Source organism: Melanaphis sacchari, unplaced genomic scaffold (assembly GCF_002803265.2).
Source record: "Melanaphis sacchari strain LSU unplaced genomic scaffold, SCAv2.0 Contig10_pilon_pilon, whole genome shotgun sequence".
Taxonomy (NCBI): Eukaryota; Metazoa; Arthropoda; class Insecta; order Hemiptera; family Aphididae; genus Melanaphis; species Melanaphis sacchari.
Genome location: NW_020270420.1, coordinates 1,575,381 through 1,597,568, shown reverse-complemented (window position 1 = coordinate 1,597,568; position 22,188 = coordinate 1,575,381). Strand labels below are relative to the sequence as shown.

General features: G+C 24.6%; 2 protein-coding genes across 3 annotated transcripts in view; one reads left to right on the top strand and one right to left on the bottom strand.

The window, feature by feature from the left end:
* Window positions 1-1,500, bottom strand: part of LOC112603608 (homeodomain-interacting protein kinase 3-like) — a 29,578-nt gene extending 28,078 nt beyond the window's left edge. The window contains exon 1 of the mRNA XM_025352272.1: window positions 1,431-1,500. Within this exon, the coding sequence (XP_025208057.1) occupies window positions 1,431-1,484 (54 nt within the window). The 5' untranslated portion in view covers window positions 1,485-1,500. The remainder of the gene's footprint in view (window positions 1-1,430) is intronic.
* The window catches only part of LOC112603607 (GTPase-activating Rap/Ran-GAP domain-like protein 3), a 357,206-nt gene that overhangs the window by 183,989 nt on the left and 151,029 nt on the right, over window positions 1-22,188 (top strand). The window lies entirely within an intron of this gene.

Here is a 22,188-nt window from a genome sequence, read left to right as displayed (position 1 = left end):
ACAGAGACCATTATAAACGATTATTATTGTTTTTAATGTCAATCAATACGTATTGAATATATACACAGTTTATTGTAATATATATTTTTTTAATTAAAATGTTGATGTAACAGGAAAAAATACTAAAACAACAGTTTAGTTTACTTAGCAGATTGTTAAATCAAAATTATACTTATTTTTGAAATAAAAATATATAATTTAGCACGTTGTGAAATTCGATATCAATAGTTTCTCCAGCAGACATAAATAATGATGAAAGCAATAATTGGAGTAATAACGTGATGATTTCTATTATTTGTAGAATTGCGAACGTGCCCTAATTTTTTCAATAGTAAAACGTAAACAAGAGTGACCGCTGCAGCGTTACAACTCGTTAGTTCTATAATCACTGCCAAAACAATCGTCTAGTATAATATATAATATTATAATATTTATACAAATTACGAAACGATGGATATGGTCCGATGGTGTAATGAACTGTGAATATATTGCAGTCAACATTCGTTATACCCTCGTATGCAAGGGTGGCCGATAAGCGTGAAAGTTGGTGTCATCCATATTACCGATTGAGAAGGGCTGCAAGAATGTGATTATATTATAATTTCGCATAAGATCCGTTATTATAGCAAAGACCATTTATCATGTCGTCGCCGTATATTGTATAATAAAAAAAATTCAAAGTCATGTGCAAAATATTGTATTATATATAAAAATATTATGTAAGTAGTGCCTATCTAGCTATATTAAAATATGAAAGGCATTCATATGCAACACCTTTGGTATAAATCGGACATTGTTCAAACTTCAAAAGCATAACGTAAGTACAACTTAAACTAGAAGTTTCAAACTTGGTTTTACGAAAATATAACAGCTGTGAGAATATTATGTAAAATATATTGTTATGGTACTATTATTTATTTCTGAAATAAACTGAAATCACCAAGTGATTTTATGCGGATAAAAACCGATACGCGCATAAAGTTAGACTTATAGAATCTGTAAATGTAGTAAATGTACTTGATACATATCCGTCCCTATAAGTTCTAAAATAAAAACACACAATATACAAAACTTTTAAAGTTTAATATTAATATGAATAATAAGTATAAAAATAAACATATTCATAAAGAATAATTTATTTTTTTTAAATACCATCTGGGCCACACATAATAATATAACGGTTGTGATACTTTCATATTTATTAAATATAATTACTATAAAAAAATCAATATGTATAAATATATAATCACATAATATTCCTTATTTTTATACACTATATTTCTGTTGCAGTTTAATTATTTATTTGTTTGTTTTTATTTAAAATAATTCTATAGAGTGTGAAAAACTAAATATTTATAAGTGTGTTAATTGTGTAGCAAAACCGCAAGATAAAAAAAAAAAAAATTAAAAAAATTAAATACTATAAGTACCTGCGTTCCATTGCATTGATAACGAAAAACACATGTCCGTTTGCGATAATACATATTATATTGTTTAATATTATTCTATAACAGTTGTTACCAAATAGCGGAGTCAATAAACACGTGTACCCACTTGCCTAAATTTTTTTATACGTATATACGATAGGCACATAGGGATATGATAGGTACAGTGTACACTGTTGTTTCCTCACTCACTCTTCAAACTAACAACAACTGTCTTTATTCATACGGAAATTATTATTGACATTAAAATAATTACCGTGCATACGGTGTGTACACACGCGTATATCGTACGCATGCATGGGAGGTAATTGATAGAAACATAAAAGGTCCCATCTGTTGTGATGTTAATATATAATATAAAATTAAAAAAAAAAAAAAAAAATTAAAATTAATATAACATTACTTTTTATCGTGACATAAGGCGTGTTCAAAACTTGAGGTTACTCTATTTTTGTTTTTGGTTTACTAAAAATGTATTTTTTTAATTATAGTAATGATTATTAAATTATACTTAAATATTATGCGCTTGTTATTACTTATTAACACGTTCTATTAGAAAACGTTAAAAAAACACAATTTTTATACTAAATATACACAATTTAATGGTGTGTCACAATTATTAAGTTAATTTGTATACCTAATATGCATATATTATGTAAGGTGAAATCAAGAGAATATTTAAATTTACAATAAAATAAAAAAAAAACTAATATATCAAATGATTCAATACTGTGTATATAAAATATACAAACAAGAGATTCGACAAGAATTGGAATTTCTATATATAAATATATATTTATATGTATGTACTTCAAACCATATTTTTAAGCATATTATTTAAAGATCCCATGAATCAGATTTAGAATTACTGCATTAATAATGATAATATCAGAGGCCATGCATGCTTGGTAAATTAAATTGTACACTAAATCACATTAAATATTTTTTAAGTTGTCAAATGCACGAATTACGAATTATAAAACTTAACCACATTAAGGAAAAATATTGATTTTCATTTTTTTAAATACTTACGAAGATAAAAACCGTATAAACTATTATAATAGGTATACAAAATTACGTGTTATAATTAAATACCAAATTTTAATTAAAAATAATAATTTATCGCATTTATAATCATGGTCCACTCACTATTCGTAGTATCTAAAATGTTGTATATTATAATTTATTCAATTAATTTTAAAATAATGATTTACGAAATAATAAATTCTTATTTAATATTTACAATAGTATGCCATAAATAATTAACTTCTAAGTACTATAATCTGAATACCACAAATGTATCTATAAAAATAATTATAAAATATATATTTGATAAACTTTTTTTTCTTTTTATACTAATATGCATTTTTTCAAATACGCATATTTTATTTTTTAAATAATACTCGATGAAGTTATATTATGTTCACCAATGTATAGTCATATTATTTGTAATATTTACAGGCAACAAGATATTATTGTATGAAACTCGTAGTCTCAAAATTCATCTCAAAATTTCAAATAAAAGTGAAAAGAACATCATTGTACAGAACTTTTCTGATAATCATTATATATTCACAAAATATTTCTTCTATTACTCCATAGTGACTTTACACTACATATTTTATTTTGTTAAACTTTATTCGATGTGTCTTTTCAGTGTGCAACGCATTGTACGTTTGTGTCACGATAATGGTTTGAATATTATTTTCAATGCTTTATTTGAAATGTTGTCACAATAATACACAATAATAGTTGCAAACATATAATTACATTTATTATTATTATTATTGTTGTTGTTGTAACGTATTATTTTGTATAAACGTATAAATATTATAATAAATTGAACGGATATTGCATGTCATGTGTGCCTACTTCCTACGTCTATAGCGGTTATACAATTCCGAAACCGCATAAAGCTATAATCGATAATTTTCCACATGGTATTGCCTATTTTTGTTTTTGATAAATATAAATTTTATCAACATATCAAAGTGTTAATAATATACTATCTTTGTAATCTTTTATTTTTGTGAGGAATTATAACGATTGAGATTTATTAATAATTTTACCAATTGTTACATAGCTTACTCGACCGCTTCGTTCGAGTTGTGCAATTTAAGGCAAAAACCTAATCTGATCATTTTGGTTGCTGTTAAAACCGTAAAACCCTAGTCACTGTCGAGGACGGTTGTGGTTATTTTGTATCCGGGCCAATACATATGCATACAAGTATACGAAATCGTACACCGAAATAGCAATTTTATAGATATCTGTAATTCGATTAATTTAATCGGAAAACCCGATTGATAACATCTATCATTCACATACTTGGTGTTTTAACATAACTACACTTGGAATTTGATCCAAAATTATTGAAATCTCAAATGAACGCATTTATTAAATTACGTTAGAAGCTTTTGTATGTCTTGTATTTAAAAATTTATACGAGTATCAATGTATATTATGTCTGTGTATTATATTTTATTGTAAGTAGCTCAACTAAAAATACGTTTATTTAGATGAGTTTAAATAAAAAACAGTTCTATAAAATAGGATACCAAAAATTTGTTGCATAACATAATTATATAAATAGTATTATATTCAAGTATTTGACCGTGTTTCTATATCCTTTAATGTTTTATTAAAATTGCTATTAATACTACATTAAAAAACCACGGTAATTGAATTTTATAATATTTTTTTTTTTATTATCTACTGAAACTCAAAATTAAAAATTAAAACTTTCTGCGTAATATTTTGTGTTTTAATAATCTATGGAGATAGCCAATTTATACAGTAAGTACTAGGCAATGAATATCTGTACCATATAGTTACCCGGCAATTTCTTTGTTTTTCCAACATTAGAGTTCAATAGCCAAATAAACAAATATATAATTAAATCACTGATGAATCATGTTTTTTTTTTTGTTTAGTTTATTTAATGCATTGTGTATAATGTTCAAATACGTGCTTCTATTTCAGTGCACTAAAGTTAAGTTTCAGCGAGTATTTTCAAAACTTAATTTTGATTTTCGATAGCTTAACCAGATTCTTTATTTTGTCTTTTTTTTAAGAAGACAAATTCAACTTAAGTCATTGTATGATAATTTTTTTTTTATATTTAATAATATAACTATTATGACCAGATGTACTTATTTTATAAAGGATAATATTTATTTTTTTTGATAAATATCCTACTAAATACATAAAAGTATACTCAATTTTGATTATTTAATAATTATAAATAGAATAAAGTTTAAATGTATATACCTGTATATATATTATTTTTATATATCCTATATATTTCTATATCATATATATATAGTTTATAATTTATATACCTAAATTATGATTCTTGGTAATGACCTTATTGGTATACAAAATAAATTATTTAGTAGTTATAATGTTAATAGTAAAATATTAAATTATTTAAACCGACTGTATAATAATTATAATATTATAATCTGTATTTTTATCAAACATTATTAGTATTAATGCATATTTAAATGAACTTTTGTTATATGCATAGACAAAACTACGGGTCAGGCTAGTCAGGCCATGGCCTGACCTAATGGCTAACACTGACCAAAAATTTGAATACATTATATTTTTTAATAATTATTTAGGCATTATAAATAATATAAATATTTTATTTACCTGTGTTAAAATTTTTATACCCACTTTTTACTACATACATATTATATATTTATAATAGTTTTTAGTTTAAATTTTTAATTGTATTTACTATTATTCATGAAACTCAGGTATTGTTTTGTTAGCATATCCGTGCAATTTTATTGCTCATCACACTTATGTTGCAATTTTTGCTACTTTTTAAAATGTCACATACTTACATATGATTTTATATTTTGGACATTGCTGGAATAAAAACCAATGGCATAGATTATAGAAAGTTATATTTACTTCAGAAATAATAAATAGATCACTAATATTTTACCATTATATGCACTAAAAAGTAAAATCTAATAATAAATATCGATTTAAAATTATATTCGAGACCCTTAGTCGGAACTATTTACAACAACCCAAGCAAATAAACACACATTATAATATATATATATATATTTATTTATGTATAGTAAGAGAGAGAGAGAGCAATAAAGGGTTGATTTATTAAACAAAATCAGCCATCGAATAATGCTAAAAAGTCTTCTCACAGAAAATAAATTATCAACGATAATATCAATGATTATATTATAAAACATGTGACCGATATAATCATGGTGAAAACGCATATTATCTAATAACTGTCGATTTTGTGCATGGATTCGGTTGAATACACTATTTTATTATTGTTAATTCAAAAGTCTGTTTAATATACTTATAAGTATTTATACATATGTAAACTTGAAATACTCAATGATTGACACAATAATTGCCATTTACAAGATTTCGGTTAAATTATTGAGATATATAATAATTATAATAACAATAATTACGTACACTGATATAACACAACAATTATTATTATAAGGTAAGTACTATTTTTTTGTAAAATTAAAAAATAGATTCATGTGAAAGCACCATTTTGTTAAATAATATTTATGCGTGATTTAGATTTACGGTCCTAGCTTTTTCATTTCTTTAATGTAAAGAACAAAAAAGTGGAACGGTTACTACTAAGTTCTTATTATTATTATGAAAGATTGTTAGAAAATGTATTATGTGTATGTACTTTTAAGATTCATTGTCCTAGTTTTTTCTTCTATTATAAAATACTCCCTTATTCTTTATGAAACATTATTCGCAAATAAATATAGAACGTTTACATTTTTCTAAACTTTTCAACATACCTACCTCCTTAAAATATACCTATATTATTTCTATTATAGGTTGAAATATTTGAAAATAAAAACCCAGATTATATATCAAGATATATTATTAAAAAAAAACATTCATAGAATATAAAAATATAAATTGTAACTATACCTAGTTTTGTACTCATTATAATCTGTTGTAACCTGTAGGTACTACTATTTTATATCTTTAAATTAAATTAAATTGAATTTTATATTATTCGATATTGCTAATATTATTGTTGTTAACTAAATTTAAATTATTATTTATTACCTTACCAAAACGATTTTAAACTATTTTCAAAGCGACAATAATGATTAATGACAAACATAAATGCCATTTCTTCAACGAAAAATTCTGCGATTTTTTGAAAACCATTGACTTTAATATTACATGCCTTGCTATAAATTATATAAACATAAACCAAAAACCAAAAACAAGTTGTTACCCGTCTACAAACCGATGAGTTTTATTATGGCCATTCTACGGGTGACTACGGTTGAGATGATTGAACCTCGAAGTTGGATTCTAGTTAATTTCAAACTTACGTGAATATGCATACTTGCGTTTTAATATAACATGTATACAAAGTGCTTTTTATAACAGTGAAAAAACAATTCTTATTTTGAATTTTTTTTCGAAAAATATATTTTTTACTTTTACAACAATTTTTTCACGATATTAATGTGTTAGATTTTAATTTATTTTTTAGCTTTTAGTTCTATACTTGATATTTTAAATGTTTGAATTATATTTTTTGTAATAACACGGACAAATTTATTGTAAATTGAGTCACTTTGTATAATATACGAAAAATGCATAAACCAAATAAACAATTCACTCTCATCCAGAGTGCGACATATTATTCTTCCTGAATAATTATTATATGATATTGTTATCTCTACTTGCTGTTTGAGTTTCCTATTACACTAACTTTGATATTCAAAACTCAACATTTAATGTATTATATTTAACGTCCATGATGCACAAAAAATTCGATGTTTAAGTTTTTACATTTAATTACAGCGTATATTTTTTATTCTGTAATCACAAGTAGGTAAGTAATTTCTTATAAGCATGATTTTAGGATATATGTTTATCTTGCATAAATTGATACTTTTATTTTATGTAACACTATAGATACATATATTTTTTACTTCCTCCTTGTCATAGTAATGTGTAGGTATTTTTTTCAACTATATTAACCGCATTCAATTGTTTTGTTTGAAAATACTGTTTCTATAAATAACTACATTATTAATATTGAACTATTCACATAATTGTATTTATATCTAAAAAGAGCTTATAAAGTGTATGATTAGACTATATTATAGCGTAAATTTCGTGACATATCCTACTATAACTAAGTACTAACCTAACCTTTTATTTTTACAGTTGCATATCTATATTCTTAAAAATATAGATAAATGAGTACCACTCTGCTGTACTATAAGTTTCGAGGGGTTGCTATTAATTAATTTATAATACTAGTACTATAACAAAAGGTTGATTAATTTTTGTATAAAAACATTGCATTTTTCGATATTTTTATACTTAATTATTATAAAAAAATATATAAATATATATTAATTCATATAAAGTTATGGTTATTAATATTATTATACCATAAAATAATCTGAATAAATTTTTAGTAAAAATAAGTAGGTATCTTTATATTTATATTATGCAATTCTTCTTTATGTTTTTTTAAACGGCTGGACTAATTTTGATGACATTTTGTGTTTTTAAATGGTGCTTAAATGATTTAGATTCACGATTGGTAGGTAGTGCTGCAATCAGGTTCTAAGAAATGTTGATATGGATATATCTGAAACAACACATATGTAAATCTTAGGTGCTAATAATTTCAGAAACCACTCATAAAATTATCATGTGATTGGGCACACCACAGAACAAGTTTTACACATATTTTTATGGGCCCAATTCTCGTCCCTGAAATACCTATTGTGCCACTATTTGTTTGGAAAATAACATTTTAATTTTACGGAACAAATGGTAACAATTTTTCCCTAGTGAAGTCGAGCTTAATACAACTAGAAAAATTGTCAATATTGTATTCACTTACATTGTTTCAGTTAATTTTAAAATAATGGTTATATTAATCTAATAAAAGATTAACGATTATCTAGTGAATTGATAGGTACATTAAAATCAAGATACCGCAATGTAGCACAGTGCGTTTGTTTAAATGAAGAAGGTTTTAAGCCATTTCCGATTCTATAAGTTATTTAAAAATTGAGTTATTAGTTTTTTAAATAACCAGTTAACTCGCACACAATGGTATACAAGTAAACAGAGAATAAAAATAATGAATTGAAAAAAGTTTGAACCATGTAAGAGGCGTAATTTTAATGGGTAACGAAGTGCACGAAAATTATTGCTATATTACATAGTCTTTCGTATATCAAAAAAAATTTAGATATACATTTACGCCCCAAATCATCGATTCATAAAAACGAATAATTTAGTCCATCAACAAATATAAGGAAATTTATAAAGATTTTGAAAAATACCTAAAAAGTATTTAGTATGACATCAGCAATCCCAGAGAAAAATATTTATTTTTTTTTAATGCTGCTTAAAATGGTCGAAACAATTTGCATGAGTAGCGTCGGACTATGAAAAGTTGATATGTCAGAAATATCATCCACTATACTAAGTCAGAAAATCAAAAATATTATTTATCTACACGCATTACATTAAATGTTAGCATTAGATAACCAAATTTAACACAGATGTATTTTGTAAGGGCAACGAAGTGCACAGAGACAGCTATTTATCTATAAATTAATCTAAATATTTTGAAAATGTAACTGTTTATACTAGAATTTAAAATAAATGTAAATGTTTTAAGTCTTTGAGAATATTATTTTATTTTTTTAATTTTAATAAATTGATATAAATCAAATATGTAATTTCGTCCCAAACGGAAATGAAGATATCTGAAAAAAAAATCAAAAAATGTATTTTTAATTTTTTTTAGTTTTAGCGTGAATTAACTATAATTTATTAGTTATAAAGTATCAAGTATTGAATTCTTAAACTTGAGCTATACATTTTAAAAATTTTCAACTAAAATATTTTATTTTATGATTTTTTGAATATTTTTAAAATTAGAATTTTAAATTATTATAAAATAGTTTGTGAAATGTATTTTAAATATATTTAAATAGCTTAAAAGAAAACTTATGAAATATATATATTAAAATTTAAAGCTTCTAACCTGATGAATAATTTTTTTGAACATTTATTATAGGTAATAAAAATAGAAAATTTTAAAATTTAAATTTCTATACATAGCTCACTCAAATTCATTATATTTTAAAACTAAGTTATGTGTATAAAATACTAACGTAAACTTTTAGTGAAAATTTTAAGTATGTTATACAAAAAAAGTACACCAACGCATAGAACAACAACCTATCAAGTATATTTGAATAATTATTAAGTGTATAATATTGGTTCATATAAACTTGCTATTTCTATTTTCTTTAATATGTCTATCCATAAATTGTTTTTGTATAATTTACAACAGTGGCAATACGAAATTTAACATTTTACGGTGGCTTATTTATGGCAACTATGTCACGTTTATTCATACAAAAATATAAATTCTCGTCTATTTTACGGCACTTCACTATCTCCGAGACACAATACAATTTAATCAGAAATTCAGCCACATCGATATATTATACACCCCGGTGCATTTAGTCGATTATATATTCTGATTTCAAAATTACATTAACCTATGCAATATTGAGTTTAATCGGACGATGCCACATCATATTAAACGAACAATTTACTCGTAAATAATAGTATGGTCACATCCAATACCCGGTAGCGATTTCGTTGAACCATCAGCCTACTGATATAAGTTATAATACTATAAATATTTATACAACAGTTGTTTATTTAGACTAGTGAAAAAAAATTTTCACAGAAAAATGTTGTTGACCGTCGTGTGAGGATTTAAATCATCTAAATGCAGTTTACTAATGAACTTCGAGGATTCAGAGTTTGCAGTCGTAACTTGTTGTTATATGTGTACCTATAGAACAATACAAATTTATATTGTATATTATTCATTTTTTTATTTATATATTATTTTACAACAAACGCTATACATTTTGGATAAATATTCAGTGAATTAACAAAAAAACAAAATACTGATTTCAATTTTTATTTATTTCATCACAGTAAGAGAATGGTTTTTTTTTTTTTATCTTAAAATTATGACTTAAATGTAAAAATAAATGTTTTACAATATTTCCTACAAAATGTACGTGTAATTCTATGTGCTTTGTGTAGAATTTATTTAAAAACTTATACTTATAGTTGTTATTTTTATAATGATATTTAGGTATATCATGTACACATATAGTAAAAAATAAATATATGTGCCCACGTCCAACAATATACGTAAATATAAGAGAAAAGATAAATATTTTTAAAACTTTATACATTACACATTGTTCAAAATACTTTAAGTTTAAAAAAAAAAAATAAAAAAAAAAAATCACCTGACTTGCTGATTAGCCATATTTTGTGTTATAATTTTGTTCTGCACAGTCAACAGACTGTCAATTGATAAAAGTATTGAAAACTCTATAAAAAAATTGAAAAATTTTTTTTATTGGAAAACTTAATAATTCAATTTGTGAAATACTTTTTTTCATTAATTCTATATTATATTCATTAGATGTTTTGGAAACATCAAATTACAGTATTTAAACTTAAAAATCTTGAAAACTAAACACACATTTTTTCATAAATTGTTGTTTTAGTTATTATTTAAAATGACTAAAAATTTTATTAAGTATATGAAGTTCAAATTTTTAATATTATTTTTGAATACTTGAAACGTTTATTTTAAATAATATTAGTATACTTTATAAACACAGTGTGTTTGGCAAAAATTAATTTAGCTTACTTTTAGTAAAATATTTTAATAGAAATACAAATAATATATCACACAGTTATAAATATAATATATTATATCATATAGAATATACTTAAAAGTATATAGTATATATATACATTTATTAATATAAGTTGATACACTGTTTCCACTCAGAATCGTTTTTCTTATGAAATTCTGTATCATAAAATTTAAATTTAACACATCATAACATTAACTTATTTGATACTCAACACACAACATTCAATAGCTGAGCGTTTACCTATATTCCTTCTCTTTTACATTTTTAGTTGAAGAAAATGTCGGTTATATGTACCGTGCTCAGTACAGACTAACAATGTATATTATATTCATAATATTCTGTACTAAAAAATATTTTCAGGAACGTTTATTATTTATTTTTAACGAGACAATTTTTTTATCTTACCAGAATTTCAACTTAATTGTATTCATATATTTTAGTTGACTCAATTTTAAACAAAACATAAATTATTTATTATTAATTTATTAAGAATCCAATCATGTATTTTAATTATTTTAATGCCTTATTATGTTAATTTCATTTTTTAATTTTTAAATAAATTTATTTACTTTACCTTACTTTAATTATATTTACATTTATTAATTAATTTGGTATGCACAAATTGTACACAAAATATAAAGTAGTATAATAAACAGTAACTATTTTTTGTAGATTTTATTACGTTTTGTTTTGCATCGTGATTTAAAATGTAAATGTTTGAAATATTTTTATGCTATGCATTAACATTAAAAATATTTTATTTAAAACAAATTCTATAAAATACATATAGAACATTTTTGATAAGAGAAAATAATTGATCACTCAATGTTTCTTATGGAGTTGATTGTAACCTTTTTTTTTGTGCTTATGAAATACGTCTTTGCTATTTATTATAATAAAATCGAATATAAACTTATTAAACTACCATTCAATTTTCCAATCAATTACTCTCCATTTAATTACTTTTTCTACTTATTTGATCAGTTTATTAAAATTTTAAAATTTTAAAAATTGCATAAATTGATTTGAATCATTTATTTAATTGTCTTGTTATTAACATTCACACAATTCAACGGCAAACCGATGGACAGAAAATAGTGCAAACTAATATTATTATGCAACAGCCGTAGAGAGTTATTAGTTGTCATCACAAAGCAAAACGAAAGTCCTGACGACAGTTAGCTAAAAAGGTACTAAAAAGCTTAAGTTTTTCCCATTGTTGATTCAGAAAAATAGAACCATATGACTGTAAGCCCATAATACCTTTCTTCCGAACGAAAAATGACTCTCACTAAAAATCAGTTTAAAGTGATCTTGTTACAGAATGTTTCAATATAACATTTAAAAATTCCAATAATTATAATATTTTAAAAATTATCCAAAAACTGTTATGATTACCGAAAAATGAATTATTGAGATTTACATTTGCTTACGCATATCCTTTTACTATTATCGTAATATATCGCTGAATCACCTGTAAGGTGTCATTTTTCACCATTAAAACAAATTAAAAAGTAGCGATTTCTAAAAATAACGTAAAACTACTGTTAAGAAATTTAAATGAACCATCATAAAAATCTAAGCACATAAACACGTTAACGTAATCATAGCGTAAAATTAAAGTAAATATAAATATCTAGTTAATTTTACAATATAATGCACATATGCGTCTATATAAGATATATATATAAATTATATGTACTGCTTCATAACAGAATTAATATCATAAGTTCATTTTTGTATTTTTTTTTTCTTTTTAGTGCATTTATGTGTATTTTTAGGTCATTAAAATCCTAGCTCTATTCATAATAAACTCAAAACTTCTCATCTAATACGTTTCCTAGAACCATTTTATAAAAAAAAGTTTAGTAATAATATAGTAAGAAGTCTTATAATATGAAATAAGTATAAAGGAATGATTACAAGGAAACAGAAATAGAAGACAACGATAATATGATACATCATATTATCTTAAAAATATCCTAATTAAACTAGTACAATATCATAAAACTAATATTTTTCAGTTAACCGACAACGACTTAAATATAATCATTTGATAAAATATTAAAACATTTGTTTTTGATCAAGAAACAAAAGTACTTACCTACTATTAATTATTATGGAAAAAAACTTTGATGATATGATTATAACTTTTATTTAAGTGAAAAATATTAAGTTTATGTAGAGATCCTAAAAAGCGATTTATAAAAAATAATTACTTTTAGAATATGATTTATGTTTTGTCATACACAAATATTGGATTCGAAATTAGTACATAATCACAAATGTTAACTAATATTTCATTAGAATAGGATTATTTATTTATTTATTTTTTTTTTTTTTTTTTTTGTATTAGTTATTGTGTAATTAAATTAATGAAGAATCGATTAGGTTAAAAAATAATACAATAAAATAGGGAGGGGGGAGAAGTATAGAGATATTAATAGTAAGCAACACAAACCAATTTCAATTAGAGGTATACTCGTATTATGCGCTCTAAAAGTTACGGTTGAATTATTATAGACACGATATATCAAGTATAAAAATACTATGTATAATAATTAATATCCTTTAAAAATACTTACGTAAATATATTTGAGTAGATAATTTTTAGCGAAAACTAAAAGAATTTATTTGAGTTAGGCGATAATAAAAAAGTGTGGCACACGCGCAAACTTCATTAAAAAAGTTTTTAAGGTAGTATAATGTTAATAACACGTATTATTTTCAGACATTTTTGGAATTTGTAGACAAATAATAAATTACAAAATATATACTGGTTCTATTGTTATATTGATTATATCATCTGTATTGAGTTTTTTGGTTATTTTAACATTTCACCAGTTATTTATGAATTCACTCCGTTAAAATCAACATTTTAATATTTAAATATACTTTTTCTATTACTAAATACTGACTTAAAGTTAAAATATTTGCACACACGAGCTGCTTACGTATAAAATTATAATATAAAAGAAAGCCCGGTCGAGGTTCACGATGAGGAGGTTTAACGGCCTAAAAGTTGAACCGTAAACGATAAATTTGTATACGAGATTTGGAGTAGTACGCAACGTATATATTAAAATCGTGTTCGCGGTGTATGTATTTTTTTATGTACCAGCTTAGTGCGTGGGATGAATGACTAATACGAGAAGACATTTTCAAACGCGTATACCACTAACAACCGTAACACGTACTATTTACAAATAACGTACAATATACCTACATACACTGCAATAGACTCTCGTACATATACAAATACATTGTGTGTATAATCATTGAAAACTTCGCATACGGATCGGTTTTTACCGGTCGAAGCGCAAATAGTAATTTTGAAAATACTACGTGGACTGTGATCCTATGAATGGTTCAAAAGTATAAAACGAAAAAAAAACCTCTGTGTTTAAAATGTAAATATAAGACGTAATAAATTATATTATACACGAACGGTTTGCAACGTACAATTATCGATAGACAATGGTTCTATTGCGTGATAATGTGCACCAGTGTGGATGCATAACGAAATGGTTTTGTTAGTATAAAATACAATAAATATATATATTGCAATAAAATTATGTTTACAATTTAGTTATAATTAAAGTAAATATGGTTAAGTGTTATATCGATTTGGAAGTTTTGACATGCATAAAAAACAATTTGTCAGAACATAAAAAAAAAAAAAAATGATTTTAATTTTAATTAGTTTAAATATATACATTTATGTTTACGATTTTAACCATATATTAATCAACACGTGCATACGTATCTCAAACGTATTCATGTATTGATACACGCGTAATTACTCGGGAATCGGTGTATCTGAAATACTCGTGTATTTAAATTTTGATTAGAGATAATTGATAAATTTAAAACTTATAAGCTACAAGTATAAAATTCACAATTGTTCTACCTATAAATTTACCATAAAATACATAATTAAACAGTAAACCACAAAATCCGATGTCATATATAACTTAATAAGTGTATAAATAAATATTATACTACTTAGTATTGTATGATGACATTAAAATATGCGTTTAAAGTTTAACCGCGGTAAATTTATTGTAAGTTAGTATTTTGTGTTGTTTAATTAAGTTATCTTGAATATCATGTAACGTAAACCTAAACAAAGTTTTGAATGTCATTTATTAAAATAATAATAGTTTCGTATTTTTATTTTACGTTTAAGTGGTCTTAAAAACCGTTTACCTTTTTATTTAATACTTTATTTAATGTTTAAAATACGATTATTAAAATGAATAATAATTAAAAAAGTTGGGTATGGCATTATGCTAATCTAATAGAAAACAAAGCATATTGAAATTTGAGTTCCAAAAATGAAAATAATGCGAGTTCTGTTTAATTTTTTTTTTTTTTAAGGTGAACCAACAGTATCTTTAGAATAAAACTAAACATTAGTTTATAATTTTCAAACGATATTCAATATTTCTAAATCAAAAAAGATATGTAAAAATTTAATTTTAAATTATTTAATTTAAAAAAAGCAATAAGTAAATCACTCTGTTGTATGGTAAATGTATAATTGTTTACTTTAATGGTTTTATTAGATTTAAATTCAATGATAAATCATTGCATTTTCTAAAACGATTCTAATCGTAAGATCGGTTTATATTTCTGAAGGTATTCATATTAATATTATGATTACGTATAGAAAACTATAGAAAAATTTTAACAAATTTTTATATTTTAATTTTCAAAATGAGTATACGTTTTTAATGATAAAATAATTAATAATTATATAAGTATTTTAATCAAGTGAATAATAAATACGGTAATTAAATTGTTAACTGATCATTATTTATTCATACACACGACGTATAAGTAGAATGGTAGAAATCACGCTATTATGACAGTCAGAACTACGTAGGTACTTGTGACTGATATACGACAATACGATGTGACAATACACCTTAAACGTATTTGCTGTCCATGATAGGCGAGAATCTTCCCTCAATACATAGCAACAGAATAAATATCATATACCTTGTATTTAGGTGATATTATATATGGCTAGAGATTTCTTATATATTTTTTTAAAGACTTATACGAATACACCAAGATTAGTCAAATTTTAATAATGGTTTTCACAGTTTTTTTATATAACTATAGACATGATAGTTGTCATGAAATCGATAATCCTGATATTTTCACTGCTTCCACGTCCACTTTAACTCAAAGCACCTCTAAAACACAAATTACTCATAAAAATCATTGTCAACCTAGAAAACTTCGTCAAAATTATGCTCATAGAAAAAACAATGACTTTTGTAATTTTGAAAAAACGGAACCTATACATAAGGCACCAGGTAGGTTAAATTACAACCATGAATCAAATACTTTTATCATTTTGCACAAGTTCTGGGTTTGAACAATTTATGGCAATTATAAATTCTAACAACAAAGTATGCAAACAAGATGCAATTAAAAAAAGATTAAAATCATTAAAATTATCTATTCAAAATATTATTCAGAGAATCTTAAGAAGTGTTTTCAATAAAGCTTTTAAGTGTATCATTATCACATGATAGTATTATATTATGGTTACTGTACATATGATTGATGATCATTGATGTTCAAAGCCATATACGTTTACAACCAATCAAATAGAAAAGTCTCGCATGGCTTAAAACCGTAAACATCAATTTGAAAACACTTTAAAATAATGGAAAATTAGCTGTAAATCGTAACAGTTGTTAATGACAATGCAAAAAATATATTAAAGTTGTATAGTCGCTGTTCAATATCTCAGAAACAAATAACGTAAGTAGATCAACTTGCGGTGAAATACGAGTTACAGCAAGATAATAATATTTTATTAATAATACAATGTAGTAAGATAGTAAGCCATTTGAATTATTCAAACTTAGCTAAACATGTATTAAATAATAAATAAAACCAACTTGGGCTAGCAGAACATAATTTAATACAAAGTTACACAACTAGAGAAAATCCTATATATATATACCTATATAAATATATACATATTGTATGATACTGGATTACCTTCACAAAAATAGATGTGCAATATCAAATATTTTAGTTGACCGTACAGTAAAAAAATGAACTATGGCAATAAAACCGTAACTAGTCGAATATAACGATTGGAAGTACATAGAAACGTTTGTTACTTTACTGAAACCATAATAGAATATTGCGACTGTTCTTTCGAGTAAAAAACATTCACCAGTATCGATGGTTAGACCACTTATTTTTAAACTAGTTAAAAAACATTTAAACGTAAAAGAAAATGGCAACAAAATTAGATTAAATTTTAAATAAACTGTAATTGAAAAACTTACTGAAATATTTAATTATTTCCTTAGTTTTTTCGTTAGTGTTTTGTTTAAAATGCATTATTATTTATTATTGATATTATTTAAACAATTTTATTTACCAATAGCAGATTATAAATAGAAAAAAAAAACAATGATATAGATAGAAAAAGAATTCATTTCTACAACGACATAATAAAAGAGTGTGTTTAACAGTAATGAAAGGACAATAAATATTAAATTTATAATTAATTGAACAATAGCTAGCCTCGACAATGAAGAAGATTTGGATAACGAGTTTTTCAGAACTAGCATTTAGAAAGGATGGAAAAGTTAATTGAGTAATTTGAGATTAAAGAATATAAAAGAAATTAATATAAGTTTAGTATTAATATTTAAAAATATTAACCCAAACGTACGGGTACACGGATTTCAACGTTCATTTATCCGTGTATTATATTTACACAGAGTTAAAAACCGTTTTGTTAAAACTCATATACCCGTGTTTTTAAATACTTATGAAGATGGGATTTTACATATTATAAGGTTTTTACTTTATTATTCGTAAAATGTTCTTGTCAAATAGTAAACTTATACTATTTATTCCACATTGCCAGTAGGTATATGCATACCAATATATTATAAATTGTATACTTCGTTTTGTGATCGATTATGTTTTATCCATGTAGAGTTATATTATATAGAATACATTTTTATTTTTAAATTTATATAACTAATACAATGAAATAATATATGATTGTGAAATGAATAAATCAAAAACTATAAAAGATATTTCTGTTTTTAGAAACTTAAATATAAAACTACAAATCATTCCAAAACAAATTGGCTTTATAGTTATTCCGTAAACTGTAAAGTGTAAGTTAAAAATAAATTTGAAAATGAATAGGATTTTTACTTATTATGTTTAGTCATATAATATATTTTATGATTGATTATTGCATGTACCTCATATATAAACATGTTGACTAGTGTCTTATGGTAATATTTTAGAGGTTTTAATTAAAAATTAAATAAAAATGATATGTAATAAAGAAATTGTACTTTGTCAACTATTTAAACAATCTTGAATTACAATTGAAGATATTAAATTTCTAAATATTTAATAATATGCGACATGACAATTACTCATTTATGATATCACAAAAACAAGATATTATTTATTATTAAATGATTCTGAGTAGCTTAAAATTTATTTTTATTTTTTTTTTAATAAATAAAAGGATATTGTATTATATTGTATGCACTAATTATTTATTTTATCTTAATTCATATCCATGCCCATCTGTCTATTAAAAATTGATGATTTTTAACTATCCGTGTTTGAAAAATACCAACAGTTACCTATTATTTTATGTTTAAACGATAACGTCGTGTATTCGTTTGATTATAAGTATACAATTTAAAAAAGATTTAGTACAACAATAATATAATAATATTATATCATTTTACTTAATACGTAACAAAAAAAAAAAAAAATAAATAAATATAATAATGTTTAATAAGTATCGAGTATCCTGCCATGTCACTATAAATATGGTGGCATTATTAAAACTAAATCAAGTTCTAAGAGATTTTTCATAATAAAATTATAAGCGTTTAATCAAATATTCAATCGTATATGGCAATGGTGGTCGAACTACGGCTCTCGGGGGTTACTCTAGCCCGTCATATTTTGTTATTAGGCTCGCGAAAGTATTCTAAATTACCGCATTTATTTGTGTATCTATAATATTTTACATTTACGTTAAAAACAAATTAAAAAATTAAAAACCAAAGTAAACATTCTTCATTTTTAAAATAATATATTAAAATATAAATAAGTAATATTTTCAACTATGATAATCAATACAAGTAAAATTCGATTTCGCATTACAAATAAACGTCTTCGTGCTGTTCTCAGGGTAAATTCTATCAAATTAGAACCTAATATTAATGATCTTTGTCAATAGAAATAAGTTTGTAATTCATGTTTCATAATTATTTCTAAAATAGAATTTGGTGTCCCGCAAGGTGCAGTTATTGCACCACTCCTTTTTAACATATACACCACGAATCAACCCACTACTCAAAATACAATAGTAGCCGACTTTGCGCACGACAAAGCGCTACTTGCATGCCACTCTGACCCAGACACAGCTGCCTCCTTTATGCAAAACCACCTTGACCTACTAGTCTCACGATACACAGAATGGGGCTTAAAATTAAACCAAACGAAATTGATCTACTCTACCTTTACACTACGCCCCAGAGATTGTCCACAACTACTTCTCAATAATCAACGTCTACCCTACTCTCAAAACGTCAAATATCTTGGACTAACCCTAGACCTCCGGCTCACATGGATCCCTCATATACGCTCCAAACGTTTAACGCTCAACAATTGTAGCCGCCAACTAAGACACATGCTAACCTCCAAACATATTCATCTGAATAACAAGCTTCTAATTTACAAAATGCTACTTAAACCAATATGGGTCTATGGTAAACAGCTCTCGGGATCAGCAAAACCTACTAACATCAATAGAATAAAAACCTATCAATTCAAAATTCTAAGATAAATCACTACAGCACCATATGACGTCTCCAATCACACACTCCATCATGACCTCTCTATACTCTTTGTTGCAGACATGGCTAAAGCACACTATACAAGATTCCACAACCGTCTTCTAAACCATAGAAACCCACTCATACACGACATCTCTTCTTTGACTATCCCTGGAAATCCCCCCAAACGGCTAAGCGCAAATAGTGTAGAAACATACTGACTAACTAAATGTTAATACTATTGTAGTATCTCCACTGGGAGGCCTCTACGCTCTGTTATATTTACCTTGTTATTTATTAATTTTTTTTTCTTTACTACATTACTTCCTCAATTGTTCTTATTGTTCTTTTTGTAGCATATTGAATAAAACATTAAATAAACAAAAAAAAAAAAAATGTTTCAAAATAACAAATTAATACATTAAAAAATATTTTTGTAAGTATAAACCAATATCTTGTATATTTTCGTTTGTAGTAATTATTAAGTTAATTACTAAATAAGATCATTTAAATCAGTTAATACAAAAAAAAAACATCGTTAAATATGTAATTACATACCTTTACCTAAAATTCTAATGACTTTTAAGTTTAGGGGAAATTTAAAACTTCAGGCCTAATAACAAATTATTTATTTGTATGCCACGTGATAAAAAAGTTTGGCATAGAAAGTATCATTACCAATAACCATATATATTCGTTAAACATTTTAATAATGGTATCTCAGTCTCAACGAGTAAAACATTGTGATATCAGTTAAAATTTCATATTCATCGCTTTTATACAATATAATATTTTATTTTATTTTTTTTTTTTTTATTGATCTTTAAATAAAACATCAGCTTCTATGGCCATTAGTTTAACATAAGTATTAACTTAAAATTAGTTTATATTAATTATGTTTAAATTATGTTGTTATATGTCTTAAATTACGTCGTATAGTTGTATTTCCCTTATAAATTGTATTATAAATTGAAGGTCTGGTCCTAACGCTTCTCTGATTTCTTGAGATACCTATATGATGTATTTTCTTCATGTTTTCGTAATTTTGGCATTCGGTTAGGTTTTACTGTGAGGTCCACTCCGCAAGTTTTGCTTATAGGAGTGGGTCCTTTTTTTCCATGAGGTGACTGTGTGTAATGAAAGAATGCCCTATTTGTAGTCAATTAAGTATAATTTCCTCTCTAAGCTTTAGTCCTGGGTTTTGCCATGTCTGAATTTTGTTTTTTATTTGATTTAACTCGGTATTTTGATTTTTCCATATTTTTAACCATTTGTGGTTAAGGACTTGTTTGATTTGGTATTATTTTTTTCTTGGTATGTGTATACGTTGAGAATTGAGGTGTCTAGGGAGGAGACTGCTTTTAACGCTTCTAAGTTTGCTTTTTCGTCGCCATATATAACACAGTGTAATATAATATTATTGTTTATGTTAGAATAAGAATACAGAAAAAAATTAATTCATAACATTTTTAATAACCTTTTGCAACTCTTTAAATATATTTTAAAATCTAAATACAACAATATAGCCTAATAATTTTACTGACAAAATAATTTATTTTCAAAAACAAATCCAATAGAATTTTAAAAATACAGTTAACCCGACGAATTTAAGCTATAAAGAAATATAAAAATGATACTATGCATTAAAAAAAAAATATGTCCAATGAAATATTTTAGCAATACAATGAGAGTTCTATAAATATATGTATATTATACAATGGATAAAAATGAAGAATTTTCGACAAATCGTGAACCAAAATATTTTTTTTAGTTATTCCGCCATTCTATTGAAAATAAGCTAATGAAAAAAAATCAATTCACTATCATTCTATAAATTTGCATCTCAAAATCACTATGCTATTTTTCTGATTCTAGTTATTAAATATTATAATATGAACACATTATTCATCAAATTCATATATTTTGCGCTTTGAAAACAAATTTGACAGTAGAATATTATTTGTTTCTATTATTATCGTCTATTCTACGTATGATATAAACTCTTTTTTTAATTTATTTAAAGGTATACACCATCTGTTCCCTTGAGAACAATAAGAATATGTGATAATATAATTTACTTTTTTTGTATGAGATATAGTAGCA